This window comes from Zerene cesonia, chromosome 1 (assembly GCF_012273895.1).
Source record: "Zerene cesonia ecotype Mississippi chromosome 1, Zerene_cesonia_1.1, whole genome shotgun sequence".
In the NCBI taxonomy this organism is placed as follows: domain Eukaryota; kingdom Metazoa; phylum Arthropoda; class Insecta; order Lepidoptera; family Pieridae; genus Zerene; species Zerene cesonia.
In genome coordinates, this window is record NC_052102.1 from 5,877,112 (window position 1) to 5,904,300 (window position 27,189).

General features: G+C 34.3%; 2 protein-coding genes across 2 annotated transcripts; one reads left to right on the forward strand and one right to left on the reverse strand.

Annotated features, from left to right (window-relative positions):
* LOC119831026 (collagen alpha-1(IV) chain) lies at positions 1-22,712 on the forward strand. The gene is made up of 15 exons (XM_038354631.1): positions 1-140; positions 11,351-11,536; positions 11,624-11,668; positions 12,070-12,354; positions 12,932-13,183; positions 13,277-14,060; positions 14,266-14,526; positions 14,619-14,841; positions 16,245-16,360; positions 16,775-17,175; positions 17,825-19,895; positions 19,986-20,163; positions 20,506-20,620; positions 21,453-21,673; positions 22,210-22,712. The coding sequence occupies exons 1-15, from the start codon at positions 48-50 to the stop codon at positions 22,370-22,372; spliced, it is 5,394 nt and encodes a 1,797-aa protein (XP_038210559.1). The 5' UTR covers positions 1-47; the 3' UTR covers positions 22,373-22,712.
* Positions 22,713-24,555: 1,843 nt separating this feature from the next.
* Positions 24,556-26,894, reverse strand: LOC119840515 (PITH domain-containing protein GA19395). The gene is made up of 5 exons (XM_038367161.1): positions 26,733-26,894; positions 26,425-26,642; positions 26,091-26,212; positions 25,817-25,921; positions 24,556-24,844 (listed from the first exon to the last, which is right to left on the reverse strand). The coding sequence occupies exons 2-5, from the start codon at positions 26,605-26,607 to the stop codon at positions 24,634-24,636; spliced, it is 621 nt and encodes a 206-aa protein (XP_038223089.1). The 5' UTR covers positions 26,608-26,642; positions 26,733-26,894; the 3' UTR covers positions 24,556-24,633.
* Between the last annotated feature and the right edge of the window lie 295 nt (positions 26,895-27,189).

Consider the following 27,189-nt stretch of genomic DNA (forward strand, 5'->3'; position numbering starts at 1 on the left):
ACGCCCGGCCCGCGGCCAGGGCGCGCGTCCAGTAGTGCGGCGCAGCCATGTCGGGCCCGGCGCGTGCGCGCCTTCTCGTGGTCCACATCGTTTTCGCCACCCTTCTAATACTTCAATGGATTCCAACTCCTGCTTCAGCTGTAAGTACAAAAGTTTCTTAGATATCCACTGTAAAAACGACATCAACGCGTTTGGCGTTAATTTTATGTATGACACATGGTACCCTTAAGTATTCTGTTCACAATAACAAGTCAATGCAGAAATTATTATCCAAATCATAATCAAATTGAAGTTTGTAATAAATGTTTTGATGAATGACGATATAATATATCAGCTATTATATACAGTCTAAAACGATCCCAAATAAAAAACACTATGCATTTAATTGCAAAACATATTATTTAAACTACAGTCTAGCGTTTATAGCATAATGTGGTTGATTTTTAGTTCTATACGTGTGGTTTTGATTTTAAGTTCTATAAAGAACGTCGGGAAAAACTTATGAGAAACTTTATCATCACAATAGAATCATAACATAATGGGCCGAGTTTTGTATACCTAATGTTCACTAAATGAGAAACTCCACCACTTTTTTCTGGTTTACAAGTTTTTTTTAAGTATTGGTCCATATGTAATAATAAACATTTTACCTATACTTTAAATTACTCCCAGGATAAATGTTGGGGTATGTTAAATGATTCGGTATGCCTTTATTGTGTCATATTTCCAGATAATTTAAATTGCAGGTTAATTGATATACAAATATAAGCACACCTGAACTTTAACTATAGGAAGGGATAATAACAATTCAAATTTGGAATTTTATTAATTTAAATATTACTTTTATTATCGTCTATAATTCGTTTATTTGGCTCGTACCTATTGTTAAGCCCTTTGCTATTCTATTCCTATATTTATATTTTTTTCAAACACATATTTGTTTAGATCTAAAACAATTTTGTATAATTATTAACCATTATCTACTTCTTAAAATAAATATAATTATATCACTTCCTTATTTTTATGAAGTAACAAATATCACCAAAACGTTTTAGACTTAAAAAAAAACTTCATAAGCCTAAAGCTATACTTCTGTACTGTTATGATAACACGAAGAGTTTGTTTGTTTGTATCGTTCATCGCGAAAATTTTATTATTGTATTCGATAGTCCATTTGTTGAGAAAGGCACATAACGCATCGGCGAACAGGAGCGGAGCATAATCAAAAGATTTGTAAAAATATTTTCCTTTTAAGAGCAAACAAAGTTACATGGGTCAACTAATATGAATATCACTAATCACTCACAAAATATTGTAGTTATGATTTGGGATTGATGAGATGATGTAGGATTGCTTCCTAGCAACAAACAAAATGTCAAACTCTTACTTTTGGTTATATTACTCCATTCATAAAATATATAAATATTCGATTATGTTTGTTTGGATGTTTGTCCGTCGTCACGTTGAAACTACGGATCGGATTTTGCGAGCTGACTTGGGCCATAGAGTACATTTGTCCTGATTAAATGCTCCCTACGAATAAAACAGGGTTTTTGATATTCGGGCGGAGCCAGGACGAGCGTCTAGAATTTCATAAAGAAATAAGAATATAGAGTCAATGGCTAAATATGTTTAAGGATTGAAATCATTTTCTATTTTAGGATCTTAATACTTAATATATTTCACAAATTAGCATAGTGTTTCTGAAGCTAGATAAGTTAAGTTAAGTTAAGTTAAGTTTCATGACGTTTACCACTGTAAGTGAATAAAATACTCTATAATGCTATACTCTCTTACTCTCTACGCACTAAGACTGGTAGGATCGAACGGGAGCATGCATTAGCCCTTATGGTGAATTTACACATTCGTGTTCGCTATTCGTCTCATGACTCGACGAAACAGTTGTACACGGGTGTAGATGCGAACCACTATTCCCATATTCGTCTTCCTTAATCCTTGATTACGTCTAGAAAACCGGTTCTAACACGAATACGCGAATCTAACGGCGAGCGCATTGTTTCTACGTGCGTGTTCGTTATTCGCGCGATTGTGTAAATTCAACATTACCATTTATTGCTACTTTTTAATGCAATATTTACATTTATTTATTTAAATCTACATGAATAATATAAAGGGAAACAAATAAATTAATTGTCTATTTGTTGCGATTTAACGCAAAAACTATTTTTTAACCGATTAAAAATTATTTATAATATGAGACAGGGAAAGCTACTATAACATAAGCAATATATTACATATGTTTTATCATCAACACGGGACAAGCGATAAAAAACAAACGGGCAGTACCAGCCTCCGGCTTTTGAACGATGCGCAGTAGCTACTATTTCACCCTAATCTTCTGAGGTGGTGTGGTACCGTCCCCGGTACCAGTTGGTCAAGTTCGTTTTGAAGCGTGCTCGACTCCCACATTTAAAACGACAAGAAAGACATGAGAAATTATTAAGAATTATCTGCCTCCCCCACCCCTGTCCCGGCTTACAGTTTAAGAATAAAAACACAATTATTTGCCTATCTTGTCAAGGAAAAAATAATTTATAACTTGTAGCAAAATGTACTTCAAATCAAATAAACAATTTCCATAGAGTCGTATTATATTTGTCAAACAACCATATTAAATCATTCCTACATTTAATCACATATTGTGGTTTGCTTTTACTTCATGATTTTTTAAAATAAAAACCGATTATTTCATTTCCAATTTTACAAAATATGGAGTAGTAGGAGCCTCCTAGTAGGTTTAAAAATCTGTGTCGGAGGTCCCGCTCCTTAACTTAAGTATTTTAACTAGTTACAGGAATGTTTAAATAAACCTTTTAAAACTAGGTATTAATAGTAAAGTGTGGAGTATACGAATGTGTGGGTAAATGTGTGTGAGTGTTAATTTTTAAAACACAGTAAACAGTTTCATAAAAATTGAACTTCAAATTTTTCAAATTCTTAAAAATTCTACAGCATCAATTTGGCAACTTTTTGTAACAAAATTGAGTCTTACAAAAGCATATTTCCGTTTTCAATATAGAATCTCTGTCTATTTTATAAATTATCAAAACCTGTGCACTCAAAAGTCGGAGATTTGAGAAGTTACGGGTTCAGATGAGCGTGTAAGAATTTTTGTATATCTGTACATTATCCATACCGCTGCTCGAATCGATGAAGGAAAACATGGAGTGAAAACCGGCATGTCCAAGAAGCAAAAGTTATATATATTTAAATACAAATTGTATAAATTGTATTTTAAGATCTTTTAAAGCTGGTATACAAACATGACTCCACAATGATTATATGTAAACTTAATGCAGTCAAAGAAAGTTTTAATTTAGAACATTGGGTGCGTAAAATTGCATTGAATCAGTTCTTAAGTTAGATAATGTTAAGTTATATTTGACTAGTTATCCGCCTCCAGCTTTACTCTCGTGATCTAGAAAGTTTTCTATTTCGTGGATTGATGAAGGAGTGGTAGTGTGAAATGTTTTACGACTTTAGATTAACGTATGTCTCGTCAACTATTTATTTTAACAAAAAACCTATAAACACTATAACATTTTATTGTTAAAGGCCTATCCAATGACACCACATGTAATAACATAATCGTGAATAGATTTTTTGTCACTTAGTAACATGTAGGGATAACCCCCCTAATAAACATTTCATTCTTCCTAATAAATAGCCTATAAGTTGATCAAATAACTATAATACCTAATATTTATGTATTACCATATAAAATTCTTTAAAATATCAGTTCGTCAGGAAAACCGAAAAGAAATGTTGATTGGGGTCTATAAACATTCAAATTTAATTAATGTTTACCTTTTTTTTAATTTTATATACGGAAATAGTGTTGTTCCTGTTTTAGTATTTTTCTATATACGTGTTGTATAGATTAAATAAAATGCTTAAAGGTCCCTGCCTAATGTAAGAAGTTTATTCAATTATCTATAATCTGTACTCTACAAAGTAGGTAATTCATTTTTATTCGAGGAAATATAAATGATAATTATATTTTTAGACCATGATCTCCGACTTTTTTGTATTGGTTAAACAATATACATGCGCAATATTTTAACGCACAAAAAATGAGAACATGGTATAGATATAGATCCTCTATGTGCTCGTTAGTTTGTCAATCTGGTGTTACGGTAACCTTTGCTCTATTATCACAAACGTTTTTATTCGGTATATATCAACTGGCAACAACAATTCTTTATCGTCTTATAGCCTCCTGACCTAAAAAAACAGTTAAGTATTCATTTAAAATGTTTTTATAAAAGGAAAGAATGAACATCAATGATAAACCACATGCAATAGATATTATTAATACCATGTTTTTCAGAATAGTACCAAGGAATTATTTTGAAATCTGTACGTGTACTTAAATAGCGTTTAAAATTTGAAACTGTGGATCCAATAGTGGCGCGTAAGAAATTATTTGATTTTTTTTATTTTTTCCGTGAAGCGTGTATCGTTTGTGTTTATATAATATTACCTATATTCTTATAACTACGACTACCTAACTATTATACTGAAATGATTTTAAGAAATATACAACATATAACCCAGGACGTTGATTCCTATGAACATTTTGTTATGATTTTAGGACTTAATTAAATCCGCGTCTCTGATATCTCTACCTTATTACAAGCACTGATAATAGACTCTGCATTAAAAAATATATCTTATCATTTAAATTAAACTAATTTTCGACATTTAGGGTTATAACCTTTGATAATTTGGCGGACAAAATGTTCGTATATAATTGTGTGTATATATTTTACATATCATGTGCGTGATAATTTATGTCGAATGACATCCTTCCTTAGATGTGTAAAATTCTTAAACGCAAAATTATTTCGAGACGAGCAATCAACGCAAGTTCAGCAAAAAGGGAAATGATAATCTCTTTTTTTTTCAACTTTTCATATCTTCATACGAAAAATAGAAGGGATTCTAATTCTCTATGGGATATTGGGTTATCTCTCTATAGGTTCTTCTAATACATGATGATGCATCTTACGTGCATTGCTAATGCGCGGAAAGTGATATTTAATAAAAAAATACCCAATGCCATCGCCTAGCCTATCTTGAAATTAATATAACGCACACAGTATTTTGGTTTGGAATAATTTTAGCCACATTATTAACAATCTAGCAACCCCTAATAAAAAGCTTTTCGTGACACAATACTATTTTAAAAAATCACATATGAGTTAGTGGTTTTAAAAACTGAAATACACTTTATTAACGATATGATGACCGTTAGTGTTATCGCTATGACAATGGGTTCCGTGAATCAGATCTTCTATCGAGGAAATAAATTTAGTAAGTATTATAATTTAGAGTAGGCTATCAGAGGCATATAAAATAGGTCAAAATCAGCTTCCATTGACAAAGCTGTCGTAACGAGGTCGCGACATAAGCGGCAGGATCTGTTATCAAGTCGACAGGAAGCTTTTATCAACTTGTCGCTTAGTATAACACAATTTTTGCAATTGTTGCCGAAATAATTTTATTTCTACTCCCACGATGCGATATCAAATAAGTGATATGAATTTTTATGGATGATTAGATGATAGTTGACTATGTGATATGCTTTATTGGTAAATGGTACAAATAAAATTGCTTATGAGAAACAAATTACGAGTAATGCGAAACTATATTTATGATCACGTCACCATGAAAAACGTTATGGATGTAATAAATATGTAATAAAATATGTAATAAAATATGGAGTTTTATGTATGTTAGAAGGTTTTAAAAATAATAAAGCAAGTGTCTTTTAGAACGAAAGTTTGATTTAGGCACCTATTCGTGAAATTTTATTAAGTGAAATGCATTAGATAACACAAGGATAACTCGCGGCTTCTTAATACATCTTACAACAACTTTAGGTCGTATTTTAGATTTGTTATAAAATATAAAAATATGTTGTTTTGAAGTTGTCGCTGCTATAAGCGTTCAGTAACTTTATTCCGGGGTGAGTCGTCCTGTCAATGCTCGGGCTCAATTCACGAGTCGGTTGTTTTATCGCCGTGACGTACATCACACTAGAACATTGAACCCTAGAGGAAGTATCCTACGTTCCTAACTTTTATTCGATTTTTAAAATATGTCACTTAGTATTAGGTAAATTATCGTGCTCTAAAAGTGTAATATAAAGGTTTGTTAAAACTAATCTGACAATGATCTCGATTAGTAACAGAAAAATGTCATCGGAATAAAAAAAGAAATACTAAATAAAGTGTTATATAGTATTTATAGGATGAATGTTAACAAATATGCATGTTGTATTTTATTTTACACTAGCTGCAACCGGCAAACGCTGTTCTGCCTTACTCTTATCGTTTAGTGGTATGAAAAATAGATGTTAGCCGATTCTCAGACCTACCCAATATGCTTACCAAATTTCAGAGGAATCGGTCAAGCCGTTTCGGAGGAGTATAGAGACTAACATTGTGACACGAGAATTTTATATATAAGATAATAAATAATACAGAATAATAACTGTGCTACGAGCTAAAACTGCAATAGCGACACAAGCTTTTAGTAACTCGCAAGTTGATTTTATTACCTCGAGCATTGCACTGAAAGTTATTGCTTACTTCCAGTAATATGAAATAGGTCAATAGTTTCAGCGCGGCAACAAAAGCCAGTTGATTAGACTGCTATATTCTTCAACTATTTTTAGATTTACAAGTCACTGACTGAATAAACGGTCCATACCTACGAAAAAATTACTACACAACTCATTTATGCAATTAAACACGTCATTACATCAATCAGTAGAGGGTTTCAGAGCAACCGTTTGCGTCGTTCAATATCCAAGTAATACTTATCACTTGAAGAAAAGTATCGCAGCAATCATTTGAGTAACAAACGAGAAGGAAATCATTAATTTAAATAAATTTTTATTAATAATGCTACCTATATAAATAATTAATTAAAATTTTTATGCGCACACATAGGTCATTGTATCCATTACATAGCTACTTATTAATGAGAGATGAGACTGTTTAGAGTACGAATAATATTTAACTCAATTTATATTATTTTGAAACTTGGTGGTAGGTAAGTACATTTGTTATCAGAATATATTACAGTTTCATTTTACAAAACAAAAGTGAAATATGGACGTATTGTAGCATGCTTCAAATATTACCTATTGGTGTAGAACTAGCTGATTAGCATCGAAACATAAAAATAGTGTTACTAGTAGGTAAAATCTGTTTTTACATTGTGATTTAGTCATACTGCAACTACAAGCAATGTAAATCGGGAACACGTTTACGAGTTACCGGGGTCACTAGATTCCAGCAAACTGATCGTAAATCCCGTTTGCTCTCGATTTTTTGACATAGTTATAATAATGGATAATAATAAAACCGAGATATGACAAAGAAACTAATAATAAAACATGGTTGATTATAATAAAGTGCAAAAGTCATCACTAGTATCTACTCATTATCTCTAGAAAAAGCCGCGGATATTGAGTATTTTAAAATATGTGTGTAAATAAGCAATGAAAATGAATATTAATTTGTTTTCCTGTATCTTAACGTCTTTTTCTTGGCGATATCCAAATTTTTGTATATGTTGATTGATTTTTATATATCCTTACTAGAGCAAACACTGACGAATGTCAACAATTAAACTACTCAGTTTAATAAAATTTCGTTAAATAGTTTTAGAACGATTAGTAAAAAATATCCATCCATAGTTAGTTACGTATACCCTTCGATTAATATTACAACTAGACAATCAGTGTTAAAAAACGTCCTAGGTAAATAAGTATACACAATCTGAGATTTGGGTAGACTGCTTTTTTGTGCTTTGTAATTTCGACTTGTAATCTCAAATAAACGTTTAACTAGTCAATCATAAATTAATTTTTCTTAGTTTGCTTATAAATTGCTGAATTACATAAAACAAAATGGCACGTGGTAGCCGGGAGGGGTGCGGGACGGAAACTGCGGGATGTGCGAATGGCCGTTATCGCCTGGACACTGCAATGATTGTTTATCCAGCCTGTTCCATGAATTGCAAGTAATGAATCATTCGTTCTATAATCGCTGTTGCTATAATACCTACCACATGTCATCATCATCAGATCATGACATAATACTTGTAAAAATTCGGCAAACTAATGATCTTACCTTCAGTCTTTCCTAATGGGAGCACCAGAGTTTTTAATTGTTATTACTTTTCCAGATGGAGTAATGTTTGTGTAATAGTACTTTATTACTGTACTGTACGTAATTACTGTAATATGTTGATACAATTACCTTTTGTCATCTTAGTAGACTTCTTAGTTCTAATACTTAGAGAAAGTCTAATACTTAGAGGATAAAACTGTCGTATTTGTAAAATTACTCTCAGTGAATGAAATTATTGGAATGTTATAATATTGAATGAAAATAAGCGGTTTATTAATTTGTCTAGTTTGTGCTACACGTAATGCAACAAATACTGCTGAGTACGTCTTTCGGATCTCGCGGCCTGCGCATTCTCGGAATCAGATGGCTTCGGGTAGATCGGGTCTATGTTGATGAAATCGAAGTACCATATTATACTATATTTACGTTGCATAATGAAAAAACGTATAAATGCAGATCCATTTAGTACATTATGTAACTAGGTACTAATTATAACCATAAATATATTTATAGATGTACGTATATTTGATTATATATATATTATACACCGACTTATTGAATCATAGCCAATTTCACTTATTAATGTGTGAAGAATTATAATTCATTGTTTTGACATACATAGCCGGTGTAAAAATTTAAATAATATGTGAAACGTAAATATATCATAAAAATATTTGCTACGCATTCGCGTGGCCGAGGACACGCATGTCAACCGGACGCACCGCGAGCGGTCCATATCGCCTACGCGGCAGGAAGTACGGTGCTGGGACCTCGCTGTTTGCAAGTTCGTGCGCTGAAAATTAAGCTTCACGCTTATTATACGTATATTATGTAGTTTTATGGCAAATTTATGAATATGATTAAAAATGTTTGCCAGAATTTATCGCTATAAAAATCAATGCATAAAACGCCACGTAAATTAGATATTTAATATTATTTACTTGTATGTATGCATTGAAATGTTTCAGTATTTAAATTAATAAAGTTTTGAACATAGATTGTATTATATTTTGTGCTTTATAGCCAAGAAATAGGTCACAAACGAGCAGACGCAAAACAATAAACTAATTTAAGATAACGTCAAGAGAATACGTTTCGGTGATATAGTGCTTTGCTTTGATTGAAATGGTCCGTCAATTAACAGTCAAGTATTATGAATGAGACTTGTTCCTAGAAATAAGAAACAAGATGACCAAAGCTATTACAGAAAAAAAGTCTTTTTGTTTGATATTTATGCAACCAGCACACATAATTATGTTAACATTAACTCGAATTATATATATACACAGGACACATAGACAGACAGACGGACAGCCGTCTCAGGGATAACGGATCAAAAAATAGAAAATAAAAATTTCATATATTCTAATCTTTCATGCACTGTGTATTCATGGGTCAGATCACAGCAAGTCAATTAAATGATTTCTTGCCGACAAAATTGAAAATAAAAAATAGCGTTGAGCCGACCTTCTATAGTACGGTAATACATAGATTGGTATTACCGTGTTTTTAGACTGCAGTAATATTAGGCGTGATCTCATAATAATAAAAAAAAATATTCAAAATTATAAGACCGTGCAAGTACCCGAATAGAAGACTTAAAAATAGATGTTAAGTGTTACCTGTTACTGTTAAATTGTTACCATTTGAAATATCTTAATAATACTTACAATAGTCATAGGACTAAGGTAACATTTTGACTCATCATTAAAAGTTCGAATCACCAAACCTTGCTTGTAAGACACGCAAGCCCTTAGCGCAAGCGCCAAGCGCAAGAAATATACATACATACACTCGAAAAACATACCCCTCCCTCTGTCGCAGTCAGGTAAGAAAACAAGAATCACAATACAGTATATTCACGATGACTTATTTACAAATATGGATTTGAAAATGAGGCATCCACAGTTCATTCTCAAGAATTACTAAAATCACGGTACAGGAACGAAATTCGAAATCGAATTGAAAGAAATACAATTTTTCTGTAAATAATAAAAATTAAAATCAATTTATACGTTATGTTAATCGATAAAATCAATTTCAAGTCGCTAAACTGATATACCTACCCGCATGTTTATTTGTGAAGCTTTTCTTCTACGAAACTGTTCACAAGACCGGTTCATAATCACTTATGATAATGTGGCGCAAAACAATAGAAATTCCAAAGTACAGCATGTATACTGAAAGTTCCAATCTTAGTTTTAAGATATTTTCCATTAAGGTATATTATCCATGTGATTGTTGCATATATGATTGCTACTACCTAATTTCATTTTCATCGTATCATATAAAACAACAATAATTTGAACTTGGAATAATAAAAACCCAATTAAGAGGCATCATGACATCATAACATCGTGACCTAATTAGTTGTCTTCGGTTTAGCTAGGAGTCTGGATTGTTATGATTACACCTAGCTCCTAGATCAATGTAAAACCGTCTACTCAACTCTAAATAGAGTTTAATAAATCTTGTTTTCTTCTTGTACCGACTCTACTATAATTAACAGTTATTTTTTTGTACATCAGTTTCGAAATCGACATCAGTCGGTACAAAAAAAATTGATATTAAAAATTTAGTTTTCAATATCAATTAAAAACTAAATTATTTCAGTAAAACATACATTACCATTAAGTACCGGTGTTATACTTAAAAGTGTTTCCAAACAAGTACATACTAATTTTATTTTGTAATTGTAATGCATAAAGAATTCCAGTGTTTTTAATAATGTGGAAAAAAATGGACTAAGTATAACTTTTCTCGTAAAGCTTTCTTTTGTAATAATAACTTATAAATATAAAATTATATTAAAAATAATCAAAGTAATTTATATGCTCTATTAAATGGTAGGAAGTGCAACGGTCTTACACTTGCTCTGGCAATATGTATGTCAGAGGTCCCGACGATAAGGCACGTTCGTTGTTTTACTTACAGTAATATTCCCGATTAATCGTTATTTATGAATTCACCGACAACATGAAATGTAAAAGTTCTTAATTAAAAATGTTAATGCTTTTAATAACAATGCTTGGAAGCTTAGAGATAAGTTTCGTTAATAATTTTTATAAGGATCTGTAAATACATCGAAAAGCCTATACATTTTTATATAAAAAAGTTTGTATGCATCTCTGATAGATACTTTTTGAAGATAGACATATTTTTATGAATATATGAATTTATAGGTGGTCTGCAATCAAACAAGATGCAACTGTGCTGGCCTAAAAGGAGATCGAGGAGACATTGGACCTCCAGGAATAATGGGAATACAAGGCGATTATGGAGATGATGGTCCTGAAGGTCGCATGGGCATAACTGGAGAGCCAGGAGAATGGGGTGAACGAGGTGACATGGGAGACAAAGGCGAGAGGGTGCGTATATAATATCACCCAGTTTTGAATGACGTTGGATATCTATAGGTTTATCATAAGCTTCATTAATACCTAATTTATTTTCAGGGTGTGGATGGACCGTATGGACCCCGGGGTGACACTGGTCCGCAGGTATCAAATTATTAATATATCTACCGATTGAAATTTCATTATTATGCTTGTATCTAAACGCTAGAGGATTTACAATAACGCGAGAACTTTCAAAATGCATAATCCATTTAAATTCTTTATAATGTAATATATTTTATTTATTTATTTAAGCCTTAATAAACTACAGTACCTATTTCTATGTGGTACGTATACATCAAAATTATGAGTTTGATAATATCATCTTAATTTTCATTTTCATAATAATTATGTTCCTGTTTTTCTAAACACAATATTTAGATACTAGATATTAAAAGTTCCATATTAACATAGCAATTTTTTAAGTATTAAAATTGTTTAATAAACAATTTTTCAGTAGTGTAGGTGTTTCATTAATTATTATTCACGATAGTTTAACTTTCTAGGGTCCATCAGGCTTGTCAGGAGTCAGGGGTTTGGCTGGGTTAGACGGTTGTAGTGGAATTGATGGTGAAATAGGACAGCCTGGTCCTCAAGGAATCCCTGGAGACAGGGGGTTACCTGGTCCTTACGGTGAAAAAGGATCACAAGGTTTGGCCGGTGAGGGTGGCGTTAACTCACGTGGTGCAAAGGGTGACCAAGGGGAATTCGGTCGCCGCGGCGTCCCTGGATCACCTGGTCCAATGGGTTGGATAGGCGATGGAGGATTACCAGGAGAAACTGGCGATCAGGTATGTTTAGTTAAAAATTGTATTTGTTTCAACTTATTTAGTAAACGTGTTCACTCATCAAAATGCACTGTTACCTGTTTTTATCGAGTAGGTTAAACTTTTTCCAATTACAAAACGAATATTTCGAAGTATGAAAATAAATATCTATGTATTAAAAATTTTAAGATATTAGCTACCCTAAAAAAATATTTACAGGAGTGGATGTATGTATATGATTTAATGGTATTATATTGTTATATTGAAAATTTGTCCTTTAATATTTAAAATAACATCAATATCATAATTTGTCTTTGGAGTTATCGCGAATTATATATCAGTATAACCAAATTACTCAGCTTCAAATTATGTCCCATACTAAATAAAAACTAGGATTAATTTATACATGTACCAAGAAATTTATTTATGTACCTTCTAAACCAAGCCTTAGTTCTTGTTTAATTATACCTAATTTAAAAAAACATTTCACCCCAATCAGGAAAAAAAGAATTGAAGATGCATTTTGAAATAAAATTTTGCAGTGTTATAAAACTTAGAACTAAGTGAATTAAAACATAAATTTTTCTTCATTATTTTCAAGGGGCCTGCAGGTTTTCCAGGTCCTCCAGGATATAGAGGAGATCCTGGTGAGGATGTAGTTGGACCACCTGGTGAGAAAGGAGACCAGGGAGAAATAGGAGAGCCAGGAAGACCAGCGCAGACTATATATATTATTGACGAACTTCAGCAAAACGTAACAGTTTTAGCAAAAGGCAATCGAGGCGACAGGGGCTTACGAGGGATACAGGGGGTAAAAGGTATCAAAGGGGAGCTTGGTACAACAGGAGCACCGGTAAGTAGACAAATATGGACTTATGTTTAAAATATTTGATTTACTTCGTACTATTTATCTATTTACAATGTGTCTTATGCGATTACTTCATAGGGACCATATGGTACACATGGGCCACAAGGTTTTAAGGGTGATCAAGGTGATAACGGCCCCAGAGGAAAACCGGGACATCGAGGCCAAGAAGGTCCGCCAGGTTTAAAAGGAGACAAAGGTGCTCCAGGCTATGCAGGTTTAGATGGTGAAGACGGATTACCCGGTGGACTTGGAGAAGATGGAAGGCCAGGAATGCCTGGTGAACAAGGATTTATGGGAGAGCCAGGAATATATGATGAAAGATTAAGTGAACCATTAAGACCAGGCTCAATGGGTCCCCAAGGTCCAATTGGTCCGCCGGGACCGCAGGGCAATCCAGGCTTTGATGGTTCTAAAGGGTTGCCCGGAATTATGGGTTCTCCTGGGTTTCCTGGAACTAAGGGGTTTCCTGGACGTCCTGGTGTGATAGGCATATCTCCTAAAGGCGAACCAGGAAATGACGGTTTCAAAGGTTTACCTGGTAATTACGGACCCCCTGGATATCCGGGTCTTCCAGGAAAAATGGGTCCGAAGGGTTTCAAAGGGGCTACAGTAGTAGGTCCTGATGGTGAAGAGGGAACACCGGGAACGGATGGTGTTCCAGGCTTACGCGGTGACAGAGGAGATGCAGGGTACCAGGGTCCTCCAGGTTATCCAGGTCAGGGTGTACATGGCGTAGGTCCACCGGGTGAGACAGGACCACCCGGTAGACCTGGTACTGCAGGTGAAGGTGGTCAACCTGGACGGCCAGGCTATCATGGACCTAAAGGAGAGCGTGGAGATGACTGTCCAATCTGTAGATCAGGTATGCGTTGACAATATTATAATCATTAATAATCATAAGTAATGCGTATTTTTATATTGTATGAATATTAATTTCTGTTATTATAAACACTTGCAACTTAAATCTTTCTCAGTAAAGTAGTTTAAATATAAATGTCCTAATAAAATTAATTATATTATCTACATAGTGGGAAATTATGATTTTACAATTTATTTTTATTTTCAAGGTCTCCCAGGACCAAAGGGACCAAGAGGTGATGACGGCTTTCCGGGCCAAAAAGGATTTATGGGATTTGAGGGCTTGCCAGGTCCTCGCGGCCAAAAGGGTTACGCTGGAATTTCAGGAATGCCAGGTCCAAAAGGACCTAAAGGAAATAAAGGCCCACCAGGAATGGCCGGACCTCCTGGACAAAAGGGACGTAAAGGTCGCTTACAACATCCAGCTTACGCTTTGACTATTGCGGAAACCGGAACGAAGGGAGACCAAGGTTAAAATAAATATATTGAAGACTTATGTTATTTTAAAACTAATATAAAATAGCCGGATAAATTTGAACAGAATAAAAATGCTTTTGTTTAGGTTTTATTGGAGAACCGGGTCTATCTGGTGATGCCGGATGGCCGGGTTTGCCTGGCGATTATGGTATGGCAGGGCTCAAAGGCCGTACGGGTGATGATGGCTTTCCTGGTTTACCTGGAAGAAACGGAACACGAGGACGAGATGGAGCACCAGGATGGCCAGGAATGCGAGCCGATATTCCATATGCATTCCTCACTGGACAAAAAGGAGACCGCGGTATAAAGTAAGCAAAAAGAAGCAATATGCTAACTAAACCAGGCTTCTGTCACTCGATATACTTGCGCGTGGCAATTGCCCACCGCTAGCCGCGCCGGTGCCGGCCATCACCACTGCGGGTTGCCGACAGTATTGTAACGCGAGCTAATAAATTTTTATTGAATTAACATGACGTCTTTCTTCTACACATATGAACTAAGAATATTGATTTAACAGATATTCATAATCTTGGACTTTACTTTACTCCTATCAACAGATAGATTTTGCCATCCATTTGGGCTATGTATCCTTATGTATGGTTATCAGAGATAGCATGCTCTTTTCCCTTCAATTGCTTGCCAGCTCTGCCCGGGTTAAATACTATATGTAAAAATTAATATTAATAATATAACCTAATATCACTCAGGAACAATGAAGCTTTTTTCTACTGAAATAATTTTTAAAATAGATCCAGTATTTGAGTTCAATTGTAACAAACAAAATTTCCTCTGTTATTGTTACATAACTAATATTAGTAATTCTTTAATAATGAATAGGTAAGTATACGTACCAATTAAAAGAATCTTGAATAAAAATTAATTCAACGTTATTAGACTTGATGCGCAAAATTTTTATTGGGCAATTCTGTTAATTTTTAAAACCTTAAATGTAGGTTATTATAGTAATAACGTAAATAGTTCGACATAATATGGTCCAGCTCTCTCTGTCGCTATGTCGGCAATATTTTCTAATTATGACAAATATTTTTTAGATTATTTCGAATAATGTACCTTTTTATTGAGAATTCTAGATTTCAAATGACATTTTCATGCGAAACAGACAATAAATTATAATTAATCCGATTAATAATAATTTAAGAGACTTTTTTTCTATAAACAAGCTAAAACACAACACAAAGTGTAAAACAGTAACTTATGATGTTAAATTATAAACTCAATACAACGATTTGTTGCACCGCATCGATGTTGTCAAAGTAGAGCTGTCAAAACGTTTCGTTAAATATTTTATACATCATGATCACCATCATCAATAGCCCATATGTTCCCACACATGACATAAGCCTCTTATGAGTTTAGCATAATCCACCACACTAGACAAGTGCGGTTGGAATATGGCAAACTCATTATTCTTGGACATTCCGATTTCTTCACGATGTTTTCCTTCATCATTTCGAGCAGTGGTGATAATATCCGCAAACGCAGATAAAATTTATAGATCAATTTCAGCACAGATTTCAGGTCTCGAACCCGCAGAACGCCGAACTTTATAAATTCAGCACGTAAACCCAATTGAATAAATGTGGTTTAAATAAATAATAAATAATAAATGCTTGGAAAATATCAGGATCCACGAAATGTGCTAATATTTCTTGTATTATATTTTGTATTATATTATTAATTTGAATTTTAGAGGTGCAATGGGTGAACCTGGAGATGACGGCTTAAAAGGAGAAAGCGGTGAAGCTATTGGGTCCGAAATAAACTCCAAGGGCTCTAAAGGAGACATTGGTCCTGTCGGACCTATAGGTAACATTGTCATTAGATACTACGTAAAATATGAAAGTTCGAAAAATATTCAATTCTGCTCCACCTGGCTTTGCCCGTGGTACATATATAGCCTATGCCACTCATTGATGTTGCAGCTTCCTAATTGTGAAAGAGTTTTTTTACATTGATCTGTTTGATCGATTTAAAACGCTCTTTTTTTTATTTGCGTAAAATATTACAAATTTACAAAAGTTTCCTCTTTATAATATTGTTAGTGTAGATTTAATATTCGTATATGTAATTTCTAATACGAACCAACTTTGAGCAATACAATTATGTGTCAATTTTTCCTTAATTTCCTTAATGTTAAAAAAGGTCTTGAATTCAAACAATTCAATTATTAAAAAATACTATCATATATATCATATATCATCATTAAATAAATGATTGCAGGTTTAAAAGGACGAAAAGGTGAATTAGGTGAAATGGGCTATGATGGAATACCAGGACAAAGGGGAGACGAAGGTGATGTCGGTATAACAGTCGAGGGACCAATTGGAACTAGGGGATTTCCTGGTGAAAAGGGTGATATTGGTCCTTATGGAGAACCTGGAAGTCAAGGAGCACGAGGCCCTACTGGGTATCCTGCTCCAAGTGGCAAAAAGGGTTCAAGAGGAGATGTTGGTTTAGCAACAATTTATGGTGAAAGAGGATTCAACGGGTACCCCGGTGACACTGGAGATATGGGTGAACAAGGCTATCCTGGTACTCCAGGAGGAGCTGGCCCGATGGGGCCTAAAGGACAAACGGGAGTGCCAGGCGATGAAGGATCACCGGGACCCATGGGACCCCCAGTAAGCTAAAATTTATTTTACAACCACGAAAAATATTCACATCAATTTTATAGTTCTATGATAAAGATTTATTAAGGTATTTCTACTGTATGTAAAAAGCATCCTATGAAATAAACTTAAGTATGTATTCAAATTAAACGGTAGGTTCATATTTGTCCCTGTTTCAAGATCCAGCGATTTAATATGATTAAATAGGTACCTGCAGAACCGGTTATATTTTTTTTTACTTATTTGTTTAGCACAAATAATTTGATCATCAAAACCGTTTCGAACAAAAATAACTCGTATTAATACATAGATATATGTTATTATTAAAATTGTATTAATTGGCACAAAAATTGTCGTAGATTATTCCCTTTTACATTTATACCAATAGGATGGAAAGTTTTAATCGCCAGAAAAAAGCCTTATTCATCATTAATCATTAACGGGGACTGTAAAACCGCTTTGTTGTTTTTTTAACTCTCATATATCGATAATGGAGAGTAGAGTATTGAGAAAAGAAATTACATTAAATACCAATGTTATTTTCGCAAATGTGTCATATTCTTATAACTTTGATATTATTCACAGTTATACAATTTCTGCGTTCTAATTATTCTTTTCATTGAGTTATAATATAATGCATGGTGGTTTTTTTAACTTACAGGGCCGTAAAGGTTTTCCAGGAATAGAAAGGCAAGGAGCTCAGGGTATGCCAGGTCAACCAGGCTTAATAGGTGGTATTGGACCCATTGGACTTCCCGGTCTCCCAGGATATCCTGGTCTGAAAGGAGATGATGGTGAAAAAGGCGTGAAAGGTGAAACTGGACCTATCGGTTCAAGAGGAACAACTGGTGAACGCGGTCAAATAGGTTTTCCAGGTTTTCCAGGATTGATGGGCAGACCGGGAAGTCCTGGCGAATTAGGAGACCGAGGAGAGTCTGGAAGTCCAGGTGCTGTTGGTACTCCAGGAAGAATCGGATTACCGGGTTCCCCAGGTTCTAAAGGAATGATGGGTAATGTTGGCATGCCTGGACTAGTTGGTGTAGACGGATGGTCTGGTACCAAAGGAGAAATTGGGGACATTGGCTTTGTTGGTTTAAAAGGCATGAGAGGAGATGACGCTGTTGCTGCAGCGAAAGGTGATTTAGGAGATCGCGGCCTTGATGGTATACCCGGTAGACCAGGTTTACCAGGTTTAAGTGGTGAAAAAGGTGAACAAGGTAAAAGAGGCTTGGATATAAGAGGCTACGATGGGGTAAAAGGACAGAGAGGTGATCAAGGTATATTTGGATTACCCGGACTCAAAGGCAGAAAAGGAGAAATTGGTGATAATGGCGTTGAAGGAATTGTAGGGGAAACCGGAGATAAGGGATACCCAGGCTTTCCAGGTATTCCCGGAAGATATGGATCTAACGGTCCTAAAGGAATATTGGGGCCCAGAGGACTTCTTGGTAAAACTGGTATTAAAGGAGAAAGAGGAATGGACGGTGAGCCTGGAAGAATGGGCTTCCCCGGGACACCAGGTGACATTGGTTTTCCTGGCCCTGTAGGAATTATTGGAGAACCTGGTATAAAAGGAGAACAAGGAGATATCGGCCCCTCTTCGTACTCTCCTGCAACAAAGGGCGATATAGGAGATATGGGTTTTGAGGGTGAAGCTGGTATACGAGGGCTAGTAGGTGAACCTGGATATTTCGGTCTTAAAGGTCTAAAAGGTGAACGTGGGGAAGTAGGTCTTCAAGGTGAACTTGGAGAAGATGGTTTGCCAGGCCTAAAAGGTTACAGGGGTGATATGGGTCCACCTGGATTACCTGGTTTGGATGGATTTAATGCTGAAAGGGGGCAAAAAGGCAAAGCAGGCATAGATGGGTTACCTGGATGGCCAGGAAACATGGGACAAAAAGGTGCACCTGGAGAATATGGAATTGACGGCCCCACAGGTTTACCTGGTCAACCTGGACTAAGTTTCCAAGGACCAAAGGGAATGACAGGAATGGATGGATGGCCAGGACAACGCGGTAATACTGGTATCCCTGGACCACGTGGAATAGAAGGTTTACCTGGTTACACTGGCATAAAAGGAGACGTAGGAGAACCTGGATTTGCAATCAGTCCTAAAGGTGAAACTGGTCAAATTGGTTTACCAGGATTTTATGGAATAAAAGGTGAACGTGGAGACACAGGAGAATTTGGGCGCAATGGTATCCCTGGGCGACAGGGTGAAAAGGGTATTAAGGGAGAATGGGGTGATGAAGGTGAGCCAGGACTACCAGGATATCCTGGACTGAAAGGCAAGAAGGGTGATAGAGGTGATACTGTCCTTCCCTCAGATGTAGAACCTGGGCCACAGGGTGACATTGGTCCAGTGGGATTTGATGGTCGCCCTGGAAATCCAGGAATGCCAGGTGATTTTGGAATAAATGGATTACCAGGATTAAAGGGAGAAACGGGAGAAATTGGTAGTGCTGGTGTTGTTGGATATCCAGGCCCACAGGGTGAACAAGGTGTAATTGGTATAAAGGGAATGTCTGGATTACAAGGAGCACGTGGTTCACCTGGACCTCAAGGTCAACCTGCTCCACCACCCCCAATACCGAGATCTCGCGGATATTATTTTACAGTACATTCACAGTCTAGAATGATACCGCAGTGCCCGCCGGGTACTTCACCCCTATGGGATGGATTTTCTTTACTTCACATCGTAGCTAACGCCAAAGCTCATGGGCAAGATTTAGGTATGTGTATTTAATATTTTAACAATATTATTTAAAACAACGCTGTAAAGCGCAATAAATCATAATATATCATATTCAATGTGTTTTCAGGTGCTCCCGGCAGCTGTCTCCGTAAATTCTCTACGATGCCGTTTATGTTCTGTAATATTAATAATGTTTGTGATTTTGCTCAAAGGGAAGACTACAGTTTTTGGTTATCAACACCAGAACCAATGCCGATGGCTATGACACCAATCATGGCCCGAGACGTGGGATCATATATTTCTAGGTACGATTTGAGCTGACTAAAAACATATAATAATACCACATTATGTATTTTTAACCGACTTCCAAAACGAAAAAGAAGGTTCTATGTTCATCTGTAGGTATGTAGTTTTTGTGTATGTTAGACCACATATTCGCCAATTGTGAAACGATTTCAGAATTGATTATTTAGTTCGAAAAAGAGTATACTCCGGAAGTGGAGCCGTTTTCATCAAGTCAGAATCTGATGATGGAAATTGAAGGGAGTCGAGGAAAAGCCAACTAATTCAATGAAATATGAAAAATGTTAGATGATTATTAATCTCTCTACAAAAAAAAATTGCTACTAATTACTTTTTTTTTGTAGATGTCAAGTTTGTGAATCCTCTACGAGAACGATCGCTTTACATAGTCAAAGCAACACACCACCTAGTTGTCCAGACGAGTGGGAAGAGCTATGGGTTGGATATAGCTTTTTGATGGTAAGATTATTTATTTATTGATTCCTATTAATCATCTATCGATAAATAAATGTGTATATATCTATAATTTCTCTTTGGTTGTCAGGGCTACAATAATATACAGAGTAGAATTTTGTTATACTACCTGAAGGATTAGTACTTTAATACTGTAGACAGAAAATTTTAGTTTAAATAAACATTTCCTTATTTTGAAATTAAAGATATATCCGAAAATTCACTGAACACACCCGGGAATCGGTTAAAATAATTTAACACCATTTTCTTTTATTGCATCGATCGTTACGGTCAATTGTAACACCCATGAAATCAGTTAGCAGAATGCAGACTCCTTTATTAGATGAGACATAACTGTATGTATAAGGCTATATACCATTTTTTTGTAAAATATTTTAAGATTTCACTAGATTAATTTGATTTATCAAGTTCGTTAAGGTACAAAGTGTAATTTTAACACAACTTAGTCGGCTTAATTCCTATTAGGGAAACGTTTTTTTTTTTAATTTTAAAATAGTTTTCGTCCTTTTCAAAAAAATAAAATTTTCTATCTACGGTTTAAAGATAATTTTCCCCTTTAGGTCGCATTACCAAATTCCATCCTATATGTAACAAGTAAAAGAACAATTATCAAGCGCTTCTAGTAATAAAATTATTTTATTTAGCAAATATGTTATCTACTAGATACGTAAAATTGATAGAAACAATGATGATAATGTATCATGTAAAATACTTTTTGTTATGAAAAGCACCACCGAAGTAACGATAAAAAATCTTACATATTGAAACGGATATTATACTTACGACGTAACGTTGTTATAATTTTTGTATTGAACAGCATACAGCAGGACCAGATGCAGCGGGACAAAGCTTAATATCCCCCGGATCGTGTCTCCGTGAATTTAGAACGCGACCATTCATAGAATGCAATGGCCTCGGAAGGTGTAATTATTTCGCTACTGCTGTTTCGTATTGGCTATCAACTATAGATGACAACAGAATGTTCTTACGTCCTGAGCAACAAACTCTTAAGTTCGATCAAGTATCTAAAGTTAGCAGGTGAGAGCCTTTCATTTCTAGTTTTCATACATTTAGGTAAACGACTCACATCTAGTAAAAATATTTTATACTGTGAATTTTATTCATATAAGTATGTACAAAGCAGCTTCCTACATATCAATAAAATTCATTTGATTTTAGCTAAATTATTAAAATATATAAGTAGGTACACTTAGTCAGAAATAGATAATATATATAAATAAAAATGAATCGCCGTATGTGTTACTAATATTATAACTCAAGAACGGCTCTACTAATTCGGTTATTTTTTTAATGTTAGTGTGTTTACATAAGAATGGTTCTTGTGGAGAGATAAAAGTACGTACCACGCATTAAGCTGGGTGGTTGTGTTAGTTTTATTATTACTTAACTACTTTTTATAACATAAAAATTTACGCATCTGACTGCTTCAGTTCTCACCTAATTATTGCAATAATAATATATAAAAGAAAATAAAGTAAGACGGTATAACTTTCTATAGTACCTGCTATAGATATGTAGCGAGGAAGTCTTCGACTAAAATATCGTTTTTTCAGATGTTCTGTATGTATGAGGCGAAGACCAGGGGTAGCAGCAGGCTTTGCGCACCCAACTAGCAGCGTGGAAGCTGTACCCAATGCTGTAGTGCGAAGGACACGATACCCATTGAGAAATCCAGCCAGCTTCAGAAGAAACATCCGTGGTAGACGTCGACATTAAATAGTGAATATCTGTCGTGGTGATTTCGAAAAGCAAGAATAACTTGCAGTTTAGTTACACTGTATAATAAAAATAGTTATATTCTATGAATAGATCTTTTCTGTTGCCATAGAGCTTGAGACATTCAAGTGAAAGAGGACGTATAATAACGATTATATTATCACTGCCACTAATAAAATTGTAGTAGGTAGGTTATATATAGGTACACATTGTTGAGAAAGTTCTCAGTTCTTACTTTTTAGTTATATTCTGGCTTGGCTACTTTAATTTATAAGAACTTTATTAATTGTAATTTGCATTTAAGTAATACCAATGTTATTAAAAGTTACAATATATGTTATTACTTAAAAGATTTATTAATATCTATAAAATATACATCTAAATAATACTTACAATTGTAAATATTTCCTAATATCAGCCTTTGTTCATAAAATGTATTTAATAAACAAGTCAAAACTTATTGCTAGTTTAATAAATATTTATCAAAACTATTGTTTTGTGTTTATCTTTATCCGATTCCCTATTTATTAAATTTGCCTACTTGTACCAATAAAATAATACATTAATTTGTCCGAATTGTTAAAGCGTTTTCACGTTGATAATCGAACCGACAAAAATCTGTTTTTAAAATTATACTCTTATTCTTTTTTTTCATTCATCGACCGTTAGATAAAAGCGAATGGTTACAAATTTCGTAAATACAAAAGTAATCTTTGTATGTGGTAGTCGAGCACGCTTCGGCACGAATTGGGCCAGCTCGCACCGGGGAAGTACCACACCCCCACAGAAGACCGGCGTGAAATAGCATTCTGCTGTGTTTCGTTCGGTGAGTGGAGGAGCCGGAGGCCCATATCCTTTTCCTTACCCTTCCCAGTCCTTTCCTTTATTCCTATCGCCAATCCTTACTCAATCCCTTCCCAAAAAGTCGGCAATGCATTTGTAGAGGCGTAAGGTCTGCAAAGGACCTTATGCCTCTACAAATGTTCATGAGCGGTGGTAGCGCTTACCATCAGGCGTCCCACCAGCTCCATTGCCTAGTGTAACATAAAAAAAAAAAAAAATCTGTGTTATAAACTCGCCCGCTCAATTTTGGCAGGCAGTTACTAGATACATTGCAGTTAGTAGACGTCCTCTAAGAACGGATTTTGCAATAGGCAGGATTGAGGGCTTCCGCACGTTTTAATGCAAGGCCCCTTAATTTTTTGTGCTACAAACTAAAATTTTGGTATATAGATAGGGGAGTAGTTTTGCTAGTAATTTTGTAATAGGGGTAATTAAGGGCGGGTACAAATGTTATAAAAGTTCTTATTTACTTAAAATTTTACAGAAAAATATTTAAGAGTTATTGAAGTTTGCTACAAACGGATTTTGCAAAAGGGGGGGATTAAAGGCGTTACAGACGCCTAGGTAAATGTCAAAGTAACTCTGTTTTTCTTCACATCTACGTAACCGATTGGGGTGAAATGTGATGGCATGAGATAAGGGAGTTTTCAACCCGGAATCCTGAACGGGATCTATTGGGAAAACCCCCGAAACGAGTGACTATTAATTGACTACATAAGACTAATGCACATTAGCCATACTTTGCTGTAAAACTAAACCTAGCTTGAATTTTCTAGTTTCCATATGAAAATTTAACTCTTACCACTCTAATCATTAATGCCGACTTTCTAAACAAAACTGCAAGAGTGACTAATAAGTTTGACTTAAAAATTTATCTTCATAGTATCTGTTCATAACCACGCGGACGAAAGGGGCACGGGAGATCCGCTATCAAACTTAGAGCTAAGTAAGGTTTCTACCACAGAGTGGTTATTTTTATATATACATATAGAGGATCTACGCATATATTATTTTCATTCATAGCTTTACCTATTAACGAACACAAAGTTCACTATTTCATTGTATCAAATTTTTGTTTATGATAATGTTTTTAAGTTAGAAATAATTTATCCATATGCCAAAACATATGAAAATCGGTCCAAGCATGAAGGCACGTAGATACTAGGTACATAAAAACGCCAAATGTAAATACAACATAATATACATAGGCTCATTATCTAATATAGTTATTCTATATTTTCTGAGGTTAAATAAAGGGATTCATTTACTATTATATAATACCAATAATTGATAATTCTCATACCATGTCTTATTCTTTGGGTCAAAATAAAAATAAAGACTTGCTACAAAATATTAATTTATTAAATATTTTAATCTTAAATATTGCAAACAATAGCTTAGCTATTTTAGAAATAGCACTACTCAATGTGCCTACTTACTGAGTCCAAATGTTTCAATTTATGATCATCTAGGTTCGGTCTCGCTTCATAAGTACAAATAGTAACTCCATGCTTATGACCTGGTGTCCATTCCCCTTTTAGTCCTATGTAGAAAATTTTTGTATTATCTGCTCCAAAATTACTAGGAAAGTGCATTGTCAAATGTGACACTGATGAAAATATAACAATCCTGAAATTTAAAATTAAATTGATTGCTTAGCCTAATTCAGGATAAAAATAAAAAAATATAGCCTATATAAAAATGAGATATTTAAAATCGGTTCAGTAGATTCAGAGATTGTTCAACTCTTTCGGTTTTATGAGCCTAGATGATTAAGAACCATCACAACCAATATGAAACATTATTTCAATGATTATAATATTGTATCAATGGAATGCGGCCTTTGTTAAATTTAATTTTTAGTTTAAATAGCATTGAAATGCTTTATAAATGATGAATTTTAAAAGAATAGAAAAAAATTGATCACCAGGCGGGATTCGAACCCGCGTCTTTTAGTTACCTCTTTATATTATTAGTATAGAAATTAAAATCTGTTTAAAAATACAAAGATATATGCTATTCAATCAAACCTATTTCAATTAACTAAATCAATATTATCCTTAAACTAAACTTTAACTCCATTAGAGGAACTATAATTTTTTTTCTATGTGAATCCACTAAAAATAGGATCAGTTCTATGCTAATTTGTATTTAATACTATAAGTTTCGAAATAACATTCTCAAAATCATATATATTCCTATTTCTGTTCAAAAAAACTTGAAGTTTCTCTATATGCTGATTATGTAAAAATACTAATAAAACCTTAAAATGGTGAAGGAAAACATTGAGGAAACCAGCATGTCCAAGAACCAAAAGTTCGACACACTTGGCCAGTGTGGTGGATTATGGCCTGAACTCTCATAGGAGGCCTGTGTCCCAGCAGTGTGAACATATATGGGCTGATGATGATGATGATGATGATGACTAATAACACCATCAAAGCATTTTATTCCAATTTGATAAATTATTAAAACTCTATGTGTACACTGCCCACAACATGCCAAACTTTGCCATTCAAACATCCATTCACCACATGCACACTTTCATTTAAATAAATATTAATTTTGTAAATGCAGTACCATTTGATAAATATAACTTACTTTGGAGCATACTCTAGAATCCCTTCACTATCTTTTTGTAATTCAAATACCTGGTCTGGTTCCATAGTTACATCATCAAAAGTCATGTTTGGCTTATTTTTATACCTACAATATATAATTCTATAGTAACAAAAATATTATAATAGTAAGGCATGAACATTTTTTTGAGAGGATAACTAGATATCACTTACTACTAAAATACAAGTAGGTATATTAATTATTCAGATAAAATGAACATTCATAAATGTAAATTATATAATTGTTTCAAACTTACAATCTTAATTTTGAAGGATGTGCATTTGTATCTTCTGAAGAAATAATTATACCCTTTAATTTAACATTTCCTGTGAAAGGAATGTTAAACAATAGTTCTTCATCAGCATCACTTTCTACAAACTAAAACAGAAAAGAAAGTGTTGTTGTATATTTCGGTTATTTAATTATTTTTTTAACTATACAATTACAATGAGAGTAATAGCAATTCTGCCAGTTTTACGTACTGTTTAGTTGTACAATTTTAAAATGATTGCAATAACAATTGCTTGCAACTTGCAAAACTGCATTTACAGTTTTATCACAACTTTAATTACTCTATACATCACACTTACCTCAGTCCTATCAAGTCGGTTTTCCCATGGTTTGAATACCGTTTTACCAGACCCATCAACAGTTTCATTCAAACATTCCAAGTTGTCCTTATCAATTTTAGCATATAGATTATATTGAAATCCCAACTCTGCAGGATTCCCATGATCATGATCATGCTCACCATGGCAGTGACTATGTGGCATGTCGAAATTATGTTATACCTATGTGATACTTCTTCCTATCATAAGAATAATAAATATGAATAAAATTGTTGTTTTTCTGCAAATTTACTTTTACAGTATTCGTTGTGTGTAAAATAACTATTTACCTATATTAAAGTACAAACAAATTTCAAGTGCACAGCTAATAAGTTTCTTTTAACTTTTTATATCTGTAATGTATAGCTCTACACTATATTTATAAGAATTTAGCGGTGATAAATGATTTTTAAATTTTCAATGTTGACAGATACCTATATGAATATATCGTTCAAATAATTTGGCAGCTGACAGTTGGACAGCTCACATTAGTCGTAGAGTGCACGAAAGAAGTCTATGGCGTTAGTATCATCATCATCATCATCATCATCAGCCCATATATGTTCCCACTACTGGGACACAGGCCTCCTATGAGAGTTCAGGCCATAATCCACCACGCTGGCCAAGTGCGGGTTGGCAGATGCCGTCGAACTTTTAATTCTTGGACATGCTGGTTTCCTCACGATGTTTTCCTTCACCGTTTAAGCAGTGGTGATGTTATCTACATGCGCAGATAAATTGAAAAAT

Excerpts from the sequence above, each read along its gene's own strand:
- LOC119840515 (XM_038367161.1), bottom strand. The coding sequence starts at position 26,607 with ATGCCACATAGTCACTGCCATGGTGAGCATGATCATGATCATGGGAAT. Across the intron at positions 25,922-26,090 it reads CATCCTTCAAAATTAAGATT|GTATAAAAATAAGCCAAACA; the intron begins GTAAGTTTGAAA and ends TATATATTGTAG. Across the intron at positions 24,845-25,816 it reads ATTCTAGAGTATGCTCCAAA|GATTGTTATATTTTCATCAG; the intron begins GTAAGTTATATT and ends TTTAAATTTCAG.
- LOC119831026 (XM_038354631.1), top strand. The coding sequence starts at position 48 with ATGTCGGGCCCGGCGCGTGCGCGCCTTCTCGTGGTCCACATCGTTTTC. Across the intron at positions 11,537-11,623 it reads TGGGAGACAAAGGCGAGAGG|GGTGTGGATGGACCGTATGG; the intron begins GTGCGTATATAA and ends ATTTATTTTCAG. Across the intron at positions 16,361-16,774 it reads TGGTCCTGTCGGACCTATAG|GTTTAAAAGGACGAAAAGGT; the intron begins GTAACATTGTCA and ends AAATGATTGCAG.